Raw genomic sequence first — 10,929 nt, 5'->3', positions numbered from 1 at the left:
TGTAATGATGAAATGTCCCATGGTTAAAGATCACTTATGAAACACGTAATTTTCACTCAAAAATACTCTGTTTCATTGCCAGAGCATGCCAAGAGAACTTTCATTAACATCGGTAATAGGGGCTTAACTTTGCATTATGGGGGTTGAAAATGGTGATGGGGTTGAAGGCACAATCAGCATTTCAGTATGATATGCATTCATGACATTAATGATATATGTTTTAAAATAACGGGAGTTTTCTTCTCTGGATCTTAGAGATAAAGTTTCTTTTATCATTTTTTCCTACAGGACCTGTAACAAACTAAGTATAACCTATGGTGCAATCGCTTATAGAGACACCTTTCAGCAGCCTAACATAAATGTCAAATTACTGGCCCAGTGTTTTGTGTTTATTGATTAATTTATATTCTTGGACTTTTCAGTTTTACTTCTTCCCGGTCTTGTTGTGTGTGATTACTGCCTCAAAATTTATATAATATTAAATTCACAGTTTGGCATGCCCACTGGAAAGTTTTATGATGCACAGGGTATGTCAGACTAGTTTACACTGGGGAACTTTTACCCAGATAGAACATGTTGACTAAACCCTCCCCAACTCCTTCACGCTTTCATTTCCCACATAGCATCTCTGACACTCTGTGTGACAGACACGAGCAGGTGGCTCAATCAAAATGAAAGAAAGGCAGATTTTAAAAACTTATTTGGCCAGTTACCACAAAAAATGCTCACTAGTGGGACAGAAAAGCATGACAAGTCTAACTTTTTAATCACAATTTTGGTTTTTACTATTTTTCATTGACATGTGATTTGTTGCACATGAAAAAAAAAAACAGCTTAAAGATTTTAAACAATCTTACCTCTAACTCGCTTACAGAGAGACTAATGATATCAGATACATGATGCCAAGAAAAAATTATTATTAGACCTGGCAAAAATAAATAAGACAGAGACACTGCCTTAATGTTCCTGCATTTTCACAGTTCAGATTATTTGCAACTGCTTAACCCAGATTAACTTGTTATCTGTATGTAGTGATTTCAAGAGTTCAACCATTGTGAACAGGAGACGAATTACTCTCCCTGCATGCTGCAAATGTTTCAGATGAAACAGTGGAAGGCAAGTTTTCTATTTCAAGATTATGCTGAGCATGAAAACCCGACTCGAGCACGCTCGCTCGCTTCGTATGTGATCAGCAGAGCAGCATCGAGTCGTGTTGAGAGGCTGAAGCAGATCCATACTGCTAACAATGGCTACAGCAATGGAGGATTTTGCACAGTCAGATGTTGACCCCGAGATGACTGTGTTGACATCTGAAGATATTACAGAACAAAACCTTGATGTTACTGATGAAGTGGAGACCCTTCAAAACAGGTGCTCTTTATGCTGCAGGTTAAAGTTTCATCTTAATGAGATTTGTTTTGCAATTTTGTTTTTGTTTTTTACCACAGAAGAAAGTTTTTGATCATTTAGGAATTAGAGTCTGTGGTGAAACATTTATTTTACAGTAATAAAATATGCTGAATTTATGGAGGAAATGCCACATGTTCGTATGTTTGCACTGGTCAAGCAGAATGGGAAGTTCTGCAGGGTGAAATTTCTTTCTTTCTTCCTACTTAATGACACTTGTGTGACGTAAAAATGCTCATGGAGCACAACAAGCATCTTCAAAGGTTGATAGATGTGATGCTTTATGCAGTTCAGACTTTGGTGAATATAAGTTGAGACTCTTTCTCTCGCTTTAGGCGCAGTGCAAAAAGTATTAAAGCAAAAGAACACCTGCACAACTTAGAAGTTATTAGGACATATTTTGTATAGTTTTCCCTTAACCTCCCAATATTTTTGCGCTACTGTGCCTTCAGCTTACGCGAGGCTGTCCACGATGATAATGTCCGGCCTAAGATGCAGTGCCTAATGATGGACTCCTCCTTCTCCATGGTAACTATGCAAGGGGAGGACAGCGGAATCGCATGGGAGACGACCCCCAGTCGCTGCACCACACCATGGATGTCTGAAGCTGGACTCCCCTCTGTGGATCTCAGTGCAATACAGCCTGCAACACCTGGGTCTCATCCAGCAGGCAAAATCATTTTTGTCATGGATGAGGAGCTTATCTCAAGAAGGAAGACAACCAAGGAGAGGGCAAGTGGGCCGAAAAGCAAAGCAGATAGAAAGCGAGAAGTCCTGGCAGAAAGCTCTGAGAACATCTCAGGGCGGCCAGAGTTAGTGGAAGTCTCTCAACCAAATTTGAAAAGTGACGGAGAAGGAGACCAAGACGAAACAACTGATCCTCAGGAAGACAAAGAGCAGCAGCTGTTCAGCTTAGTGTCAGAAGGCTCTGAAATCCTCAACATTGTTGTTCCCCAAAAACTGGCCACCGTGGATGAAGAAGTCAGCAAAGAAATGGTGGACAATCTTTCATACCTGGAGGAAAGTGTTGTTCCTAAAGCTAGTGAGGAGATCCATGAAAATGAGCTGCTGATCTCAGTAGAGACGGGCCCAACAATAGATTACCAAGCCAGCCCCCACCCTCCTGTGGATCTAGATTCCATGGATCCACCGGGAGCTCCCGTGGCCAGAATGCAAAGCAGAGCAGCAGCAGGAAATGTGGACTACTTTGAGGCATTCGCCCTGATTGATGCTCAAGCTCCAGGAGGTCCTGCTGTGGCTGCAGGAGGACAGGTGGAACCAGAGGCAAAGACTGCTACTGAGAGTCAGTACACTGAGAAACATGCACAGACTAAAGAAAGCACCAGCACCAAAGGTGCAGATGTTGACAAGTCAGACACAATCAGTCTGGTGGAACTTGCTAACGAGCTTTTAGATGAAGTCTTTTATGGCGGTACAGACGAATACTTTCTGAAAGGTCCAGGGGCAACAGATGGAGGCGGAGCAGCAGAAAGTGCACTATCTAGGCTTCCCTCAAAACAGAGTGGTTCGAATTTGTTTGGAAGCCAAGAAGATGTCCTCACACCAATCTTTCTACCCGAAGGGCCTCCGAAAATTATTGATCCCATTTTGCTGGAGGAACCCAAAGCCATGGCCTTTCTTTATACAGACCTTTACGAGGAAGCACTCGGCAGCCGGAAAAAAGAAGAAGACACTGAAAGTGTGACCTCGGAGAAGTCCTTCCACAGCAGGCATTCAGACCGAGAGGCCAGGGGATATTTAGAGAAATATGTCCTGATAGATGAGACTCCTGTTGTGGAGGGGGAACCAACAGATAAAGAAAAATGCCCAGAGGAAGGACCTCGGATAATGTCCGAGGATTTGTATGATCTTGATGTTTTTGTGACCAAACCTGAAAAAGGAGAGGTGCCTAACTCAGAGGAGGATATTACAGACTTCTTCAGGTCCAGCGCCAATTCTTCTCCGTGCGACATAGAGCCTTTCCCTCGACTTCTGGAAGAAGACGACACACAAACAGCAAAAAAGAGTAAATCCAAGACAGTAAGGAGTGTGTCTATAACAGTTGAAAAACCAACAGAAATCCCAGTCGATGAACTTAGCATCTCTTGCTTTGAGTTTCCCTCAGAGGAAGCAGACTGGACAAGTATAGATGATCATCCCGCAGCCTTGGAAGAGAGCAATGTCTGTGTTCGGGATTTGTGGAAAAAAGATTCAGAAATAGACAAGCCAGTCGCTCCTCCTAGGAGAAAAGTAGCATCCCCTCCTAAGACGTGTCTAGATCTAACACCTCTGACTCCAATTGTGCAGGAAAACGAAGAGGCTGGAGGGAAGGAGCAAAGAGAGGAGGAGAAAGAGACGGCATCGCCGGCAGAGACTGCTGATGAAGGCGACGGAGATGGAGAAGAGAATGCGTTGGCTGTGGCCAAAACAGAAGCTGAAAGCGTACAGGACGGGAATGAAGTGACCACCAGAGATGAGAGAGATGGAAAGCCAACTGAAGGAGAAAACCCCAAACCAGAAGAAGGAGAAAGAAGCCAGACCGAAACAGTTACAAAACAAACTGAACTAGAGACAGATGTTAAGTCATCAGAAACAGATCCAACAGAGAATAATGCTGAGAAACAAGAAGATAGTTCGACAGTTTTTCCAACTGAGCAAGCCAAAAACAAAGGACAGTGTGTAATACTTTAGTGCGCTACAGTCTTTTTCAATAAACTTGGTATTAAGTGCTGTAACAGATCAATATCCATATTTGGGCTTAAAATGTCAGTAAATGTAAAGTGCATTAAATTAAGATAAATTCTTAAAGCTCAGATTTGCATATATAATCAAAGTCTTATCTAAAACCTTTGCCTTCAGATTGATCATATATCCTTTGTCTCTGCAGGTGAAGCCAAACTGTCTGCCAATAGCGCATGAGTCATAGCATGATTGATGAGAGTGGTTCACATGTGCAAATAAAAAGGATAAGCGTGCATGTGTCGGTGTCTGTACGGTGTCAGGGTGCATCTTCAGCTATAAATAAGCCCTTCTGGCCATTAACTCGACACCTTATCTAAACTGGGAGCCTGTGTTCCGCACAACCGCTTGTAAACATCCAAGACAGAGTCTGTGATCCGTGCAGATGAGCCTATTTACCTGTGGTTATTCCTGACAAATTATCCACCCTGCAAATCTTTGTTTAATCACGGATGTGCTTGGAACGTGAAACTTCTTGACAATGTGCATCTGTCGCTAAGCCAAATGGGGTGTGATGTTTAGCACCCTGTCAAAATAATCTGTAATTAAAGATCTTCATCAAATGTTATAAAATTTTGCAAATGCTTTTAAAAAAAATTATCATAAAAATGTTCAAAGGCATTTATAAAAGTTACGTATATTTCTCCTGCATCATCGAAGAGATATCTCCAACTTAACCAAACGTAGCTCGTTTTAGTCTGCTTTAGCACAGCTGTCTCAAAATGAACAAAATATTCCCCAATGTATGCACATAGAGAAACTTTTTGGGGTTGTTTGTTTTTTTTAATTTTTGCACTGTGGTGTACAGTATTCTGCATGTTTGCATTGCTTACAGATACACTGTACAGTAGTTGCTTTACGTCTGAATCCAAGGTGCGTTCTGAAGCCTCAGCTGTGACCCTGTGTCGACTGACCTTCAAAGTCAAACTATAAACAAACTCACAGATATCCATTTTCAAATGGACAAACGATGTGTGAATAAAATGCATACGCAACTAAGTGTACATAACTATTTTGCTTCCGTGGGGCAAAAGCTGTGTTTCCAAGTATATTAAAGCGGCCTTACTTTTACATTAAATAGCCTTTGGCGACACCCAGCGTACTTTTTAAAATAACCCTTTTCCTCCACACCGACAGGTGGCAGCCCTGAGTTAATGAAGTACTAACAACTTACAAGCAACTGTGTCGCAGAAATACAATAAATAGAACGGATGTGTCAGTGCATGTTGGTAACTTGAGTTTTTGAACAGCAAACAGCTAACTGACTGAAAATGAAAAACAAAACAACGACGAGTATAACAAAATGATTGCTGTTATATTTATGCCTATGAACTGATTATGAACATCTGTAATCATCCTGAGAAGGACAGCAAAAATTGTAATGAAACACAATTTCGACAATGAAAGTTTAAATAGCTGCTTCTTTTTTTTTTTTAGCTCTTCAAACAATAATATATTATTTTTCTTTGTTGCATATGATGGCAAACTGAATATATACCGATTTATATACCAGTATATATATATTGTCCTTAGAGATTATAAAAGTATTCTGTTTCTGACATGATTGGCGTTTTTACCAATGATGCATGAAAGCAGTCTGGATTATATGCATACATACACATATTGAGAGTATATTTGAATCTTATGAGAAAGGGGGAAATGATGGGGTTATTATTTAGTCACACACAACTTCCAAACTAAATAGTTAACAGCTTATTGTGAAGCTCACTTTGCACCACTGATCTTGGATATGACAAAAAATAAATAAATAGATGTGACAAAATAAGGAACTAGTCTTAATTTTAGTATCTGTATCTGTATTGAGACCCCGGATGTCAAAAAGTTCTGTGTTAATTTCTGTTAGCATATACGGGAAATCATCTGGGCTAATATCATATATACCTGTGATAATGGCTAATACTGGTTAATAATATCGATCTAGCTTTAGTCTTTTTACTGGTTAACCTTGCAGTAGCAACAAGTGAAGTCGCCCCATAGATCATTACTCTTACCTTACTAACGAGGTAAGCGTAGCCAGAAAAGGTGTCTGTTATGATTATTAAACAAGTTATTTTAGCCATCCAACTCTAAATGTATATAACATACTACGCGATAGACGCATACCAAAGGAGATGGGAGGAAAAGAAAAAGAAGAGAAACACTTTGTTTAAACGAATTCAGCCTCGGACTCTCCTGTAATAAACATTTCCTACCACCAGCAGTTATGTGCATTGTGTACTCATCTCTTTTCATCCATTGTAGAGGCGAGGTATATACCCGAAATATAAAGCGTACGCACTGTGAACTCTACGAAACACTTTTAATTACGCCGCCGTGTGCCTTCTCTCTCTAGTCGGTCTACTTCTACACCAGAAGACGGCGCAGTGTTTGGGTACTCGCACAGGTTAGCTTGTTGCTAACTCCACAATGGACTGCGCTCCCAGTCTGTGTCCCGCCGTCACTCAAGAGATACAAAACGCCCCAGAAATGTGCGACGGCTCCTCGATGGAGGACGGGTTGGTTGACGCTTTTGGGGATCTGGCTGCCCTTCCGGTGGAGGCTGGCGAGAGAAGACCGACATGTTTCCGTTGCCGGTGAGTTGAATTAAAGAGCAGCTCATGCTAGTAGTTAGCCGAGTTGGTTGATCCAGGCGGCGTATGAATGTTCCCGTCTCCTCGCGTAGCTGGCATGCTTTAATGAGGGAACAGATCCGTGTCGTTACAGAAAAGCTCAAGACCAGCTGAAACACACACAGATGGGGGCTATAGGCTGGGAAGTAACTGGGAAAACACAGCCTCACGTCTTCAACTTTCCTCCCATGTAGTCGCCCTCAGAAGGTGTGTCTATGTCCTTTTCTTCCACCACAACCTCTGGAGGTCTCCACATGTCTGTACGTAGTGCAGCATCCTGCAGAGGTGAGTCAAAAGTCATGTTTTAAGACCCAGAGTCCTTGATCTGTTTAAATGTAGCGTTTGTGAAGCTTCAAAAATACATCTATGTCTTTCAAAAGCCTCCAAAAGTCACTGTTATTGTTTATAAAAATCTGTTAGATTAAACTTTATGTTGTGTGGTAGTGTTAGCTGTATTGTTGTATGCATGTATTGCACATTGATTTGAGCCTCTATGGGTTATTTTTTGCCTAGCAAGTTGATCTTGCATGAGTTTCACTTTGAGACCTGGCTGACAAAAATAGGATATAAGTAATAAACTATTATAAGATAAGATAACCTTTATTAGTCCTACGCGTGGGGAAATTTGTTTTGTTACAGCAGTGGACAGTGCAAAGTTACATAGAAAAATTAGAGAAAAAACACTGGAATAATATATCTATGAGATACAGTACACAATAGAGTAGAATAAAATAAATTAAAAATAAAATGCTATATACAATCGTATAAAATAGAATACAAATGCTATATACAATAATATATTATAGGACATGGGTTTAATTGAATCAGCAGAAAAGCTGATAAAGTAACAAAGAGAGAGGGAATTTTACACTAAGATGACTGTAACTGTTTAAGATTGATTTGGTTTAAAAATGCTGATGAATATTTAAGCAAAATAAACACCCAAAAGTATTAATTGTAGAGACAAACATTATGGACTATAATAATCTTACTATCAAAACAAACAGTGACATTAGTTGCACTTTGCACTAAAACGGAAAATTCCCAGTTAAGTTACCTCGCTAATCTAAAATCCTGCATGATGGTACAGATGTCCACTCTGCTGGAAAAACTGTTTCCTGTAAAATAAATAATAATAATAATAATAATAATAATGGCAAACATATACATTGATGCCTGTATCAGCTGATACAACCATAGCTTATTTTATTAATCAAACTATCTGAAAGAACAATTTCTACATCGCACCATTTCCACGCATGTTTTGCTGACTTATTTCCATTAAAGGCAAGTTTTGATATTGACCCATATCCAGAAAGATGCATACATGTACATCTGCACCAGACCAAGACTGATATTGTGTTGAGAGTTAGTGGATGAATAAGAAGAACATCAGTGTCTCATTTCTCAGTGTATCACCCTGACATCGCCATCGGGTGTGTTTGAATGCTTTGGAATCAGATTACTGTCTTGCTCCTGACAGTGGACTCTATAATGTGCGGCTTTCATGACAGTAATGAACACACATTTTATAAAAGGTTAACATGAGAGACTAAAGGTTTCGATCTCTTGCAGGAGAGCCGAGTACTCCGCACAGTTCCTCTACTTGCTGCTTGCTTGCCACAAGGAAAATGCAATGTCATAGTTGGAAGGAGATTTAATGAGGAAAAGTAAGTATGCGTTAATTGAGCGTAGTTAAATATGTGTTATATTTAAATTTTTATTTTCTGCCTTCATTTATTTTCTGTGCAGGCACCCGGAGCTGGCTGCGGTGTGCCGGGACAGCAGAACGCTGATTCTGTACCCAGGACCTAAATCGGAGAACCTTGAGGAGTTGGTGCAATACCAAGAAGTGGGCACTGCGAAATATAATGTCATCATCATAGACGGCACATGGAGCCAAGCCAAAAACATGTTCCTCAAAAACAGCCTTTTCCACCTGCCCAAGCAGGTGCGCATATTAAAGGACGTTGTAGAGAATATAAACTCTGTTCTCTCAGTTGCTAAGCCTTTTTTCTTTCTAGGGTCTTAAAGCCTGAATTGGGTGGAAAATTTGGATTTGTGTGTCCAACTGACACAGAACTATAACATGCAGGTGTGCACAAACGTGATTAGTCAATACAACGCCACAAACACACAAATCAGTTGATCCAGGTAGAGTGAGGGAAAACGTAAACAAGTAAATGAAACACAGAAGTCCGAAAGGGGGGAAAAATTAGCTCATATATCTGATATCAGATAAATCTGTGTCATAAATTCTGTGTCAGTCCGCCTCTAAGTTGAATGTGTGTAATGTTGACAACCAACATTAGAAGATGTTCCAGCTCTGATCACGTGTTTATGGACAAACCATAACTTTGAAACTTCACACCTGTCAGAGATGAACGCTGAAAGCCCTAAATGAAAAACTGCCAGTGTGGTGCATTCCTTAAGAATTACAGCTTTCATAAAATTCATTGCTTTTCATACATCAACATTGTGATTACTGATCACTTCTGCTTTGGTTTACCAGGTGCAGCTCAATAGGACTTTATCAAGTCAATACGTGATCCGCACACAACCTTCCAACATCTGTCTGTCTACTCTGGAATGTGCCGCTGTCGCTCTGTCGATCCTGGAGCGGAATGATGAGATCCAAGAGGTAAAATACCAAAACGGTTATATAGTAGTATAATAAATATCTAAAATCTGTAGTATACAGAATCATAATTATTTTTACATCTAATATTTGCATTACTTTTAACTCTGTGTTTAGTCTCTACCAACTGCTGAGATAAATATCTAGATTTTAATGCTAAATGCTTGACTGTGTTCAGCAGATCATTGCTAAATGGACATTTCCGCTCTTTAGAATAAAATGAGTTTTTTGCTGCTGCCTTCTTAAAACAAGGGTGATGAGTGGGTAGGCTAAATGAAAAGGGTAAAAGGATGGTAAAATGAAGCTTGGAGATAAGAGTGCGTGAGAAGCTGGGCAGTAATTCTTTGTAGGTTCATTATCATGAATCATGTCAAAACACAGAGCATGGTGTTCTTTATCGCGTTCTCCTTCCATTCCCATCTGTGCGTGTGCAGGTTCTGCTCAAGCCCCTGAAAGCACTCTGCTCCTTCCAGCTTCAGCACGGCGCTCAGATCCATCATAGCAAGGAACATCTGCTGAAGAACGGCATGTACGACAAGCCCATGCCAAAGAACAAGCGCAAGATAAAGAGGATGGAGAAACTCCTCAGTGACCACAGCATCTGCCCCAGATGAGGGCATGTCAGAGCAGAGAGGACAGGCCCTGTCAGCTCTGCTTCTCCTGCTGTTTGCACTGTGTCGGACTGTGCGATCAGAGTACAAGGATGGAAACGATGAGACATAAGGGGACTTTTTTCCTTTTTGGTTTTTTGTAAAAACACTTGTATATGCTGATAAATATAATTTATGTATTTGTCATTAATTGTAAGTAAATTACTGACAAATAAATGTTGTACTTGAAGCATCAGAGTTAAGAATAAATTAGGTTTCTTACTTTGTTTACATCACAATAGCTTGAATTTTTTAGAAACGTGTGGTGGTTCTGTTGTGATTGGATTCACGTGGCTATACAGCAGGTCACATGTGGAAGGACTGATTCCACTGATATTTTTAATAAGCAAAATTTCAATTTCCACAAAAAATAATAAAATAAACAGAAAGCAACACAAAACCTACCAAAGACAAATAACACACTGGTAAGAAGAGTGACAACTGAAACTTGCACTATACTGTATAAATGTATAGCTTTATAAATGGTGTTTGGAGGCTTGCCAATAATGTTTGTTGGATGTTACAAAAAGCTGTTTAAGTATTGCAGTTTTTCAATGCCACAAACTATCAATAAAATGGAAAACAAATCTCATTTTAGGAATATGTGTAGAATTTTTCTTTTGTTTACACCAAATTCTGGTCCTACTATCTGAATGTCGCAGCAGATATCCCATGTGCTTCAGGGTTCAACATGTTGTGAATTCAGAGACGCTCTTCTGCATACCTTGCTTGTACTCTGGTTATTTGGTTTACTGCTATCCTCCAATCAGCTCAAAGCAGTCTGGCTGTTCTTCTCTTTATTCATTACTTTTCTCTCCAGGGCATACCTCCACCTCTCTAGGTTATCTTCCACATGCTCTCTACT

At 40.1% G+C, this 10,929-nt stretch overlaps 2 protein-coding genes across 3 annotated transcripts; both read left to right on the top strand.

Annotated features, from left to right (window-relative positions):
* The first annotated feature begins 996 nt into the window (after positions 1–996).
* si:ch1073-398f15.1 (uncharacterized) lies at positions 997–5,146 on the top strand. Its single transcript, XM_004549937.4, has 2 exons — positions 997–1,371; positions 1,860–5,146. The coding sequence occupies exons 1-2, from the start codon at positions 1,247–1,249 to the stop codon at positions 4,096–4,098; spliced, it is 2,364 nt and encodes a 787-aa protein (XP_004549994.3). The 5' UTR covers positions 997–1,246; the 3' UTR covers positions 4,099–5,146.
* Positions 5,147–6,462: 1,316 nt separating this feature from the next.
* On the top strand, positions 6,463–10,656 carry dtwd2 (DTW motif tRNA-uridine aminocarboxypropyltransferase 2). Of its 2 annotated transcripts, none has more exons than XM_004549936.3 (6): positions 6,463–6,740; positions 6,971–7,061; positions 8,352–8,446; positions 8,529–8,727; positions 9,289–9,417; positions 9,888–10,656. In XM_004549936.3, the coding sequence occupies exons 1-6, from the start codon at positions 6,574–6,576 to the stop codon at positions 10,026–10,028; spliced, it is 822 nt and encodes a 273-aa protein (XP_004549993.1). In that variant the 5' UTR covers positions 6,463–6,573; the 3' UTR covers positions 10,029–10,656. The 2 variants fall into 2 exon arrangements, with proteins under 2 accessions (XP_004549993.1, XP_004549992.1); XM_004549935.3 differs by having other exon boundaries at positions 6,467–6,740; positions 9,849–10,656.
* Positions 10,657–10,929: the final 273 nt, after the last annotated feature.

The sequence above is a fragment of the Maylandia zebra genome, linkage group LG7, assembly GCF_041146795.1.
Source record: "Maylandia zebra isolate NMK-2024a linkage group LG7, Mzebra_GT3a, whole genome shotgun sequence".
NCBI classification, from domain to species: Eukaryota; Metazoa; Chordata; class Actinopteri; order Cichliformes; family Cichlidae; genus Maylandia; species Maylandia zebra.
Note: the sequence above shows the minus strand (reverse complement) of the source record. Positions and strands in the feature narration are given on the sequence as shown.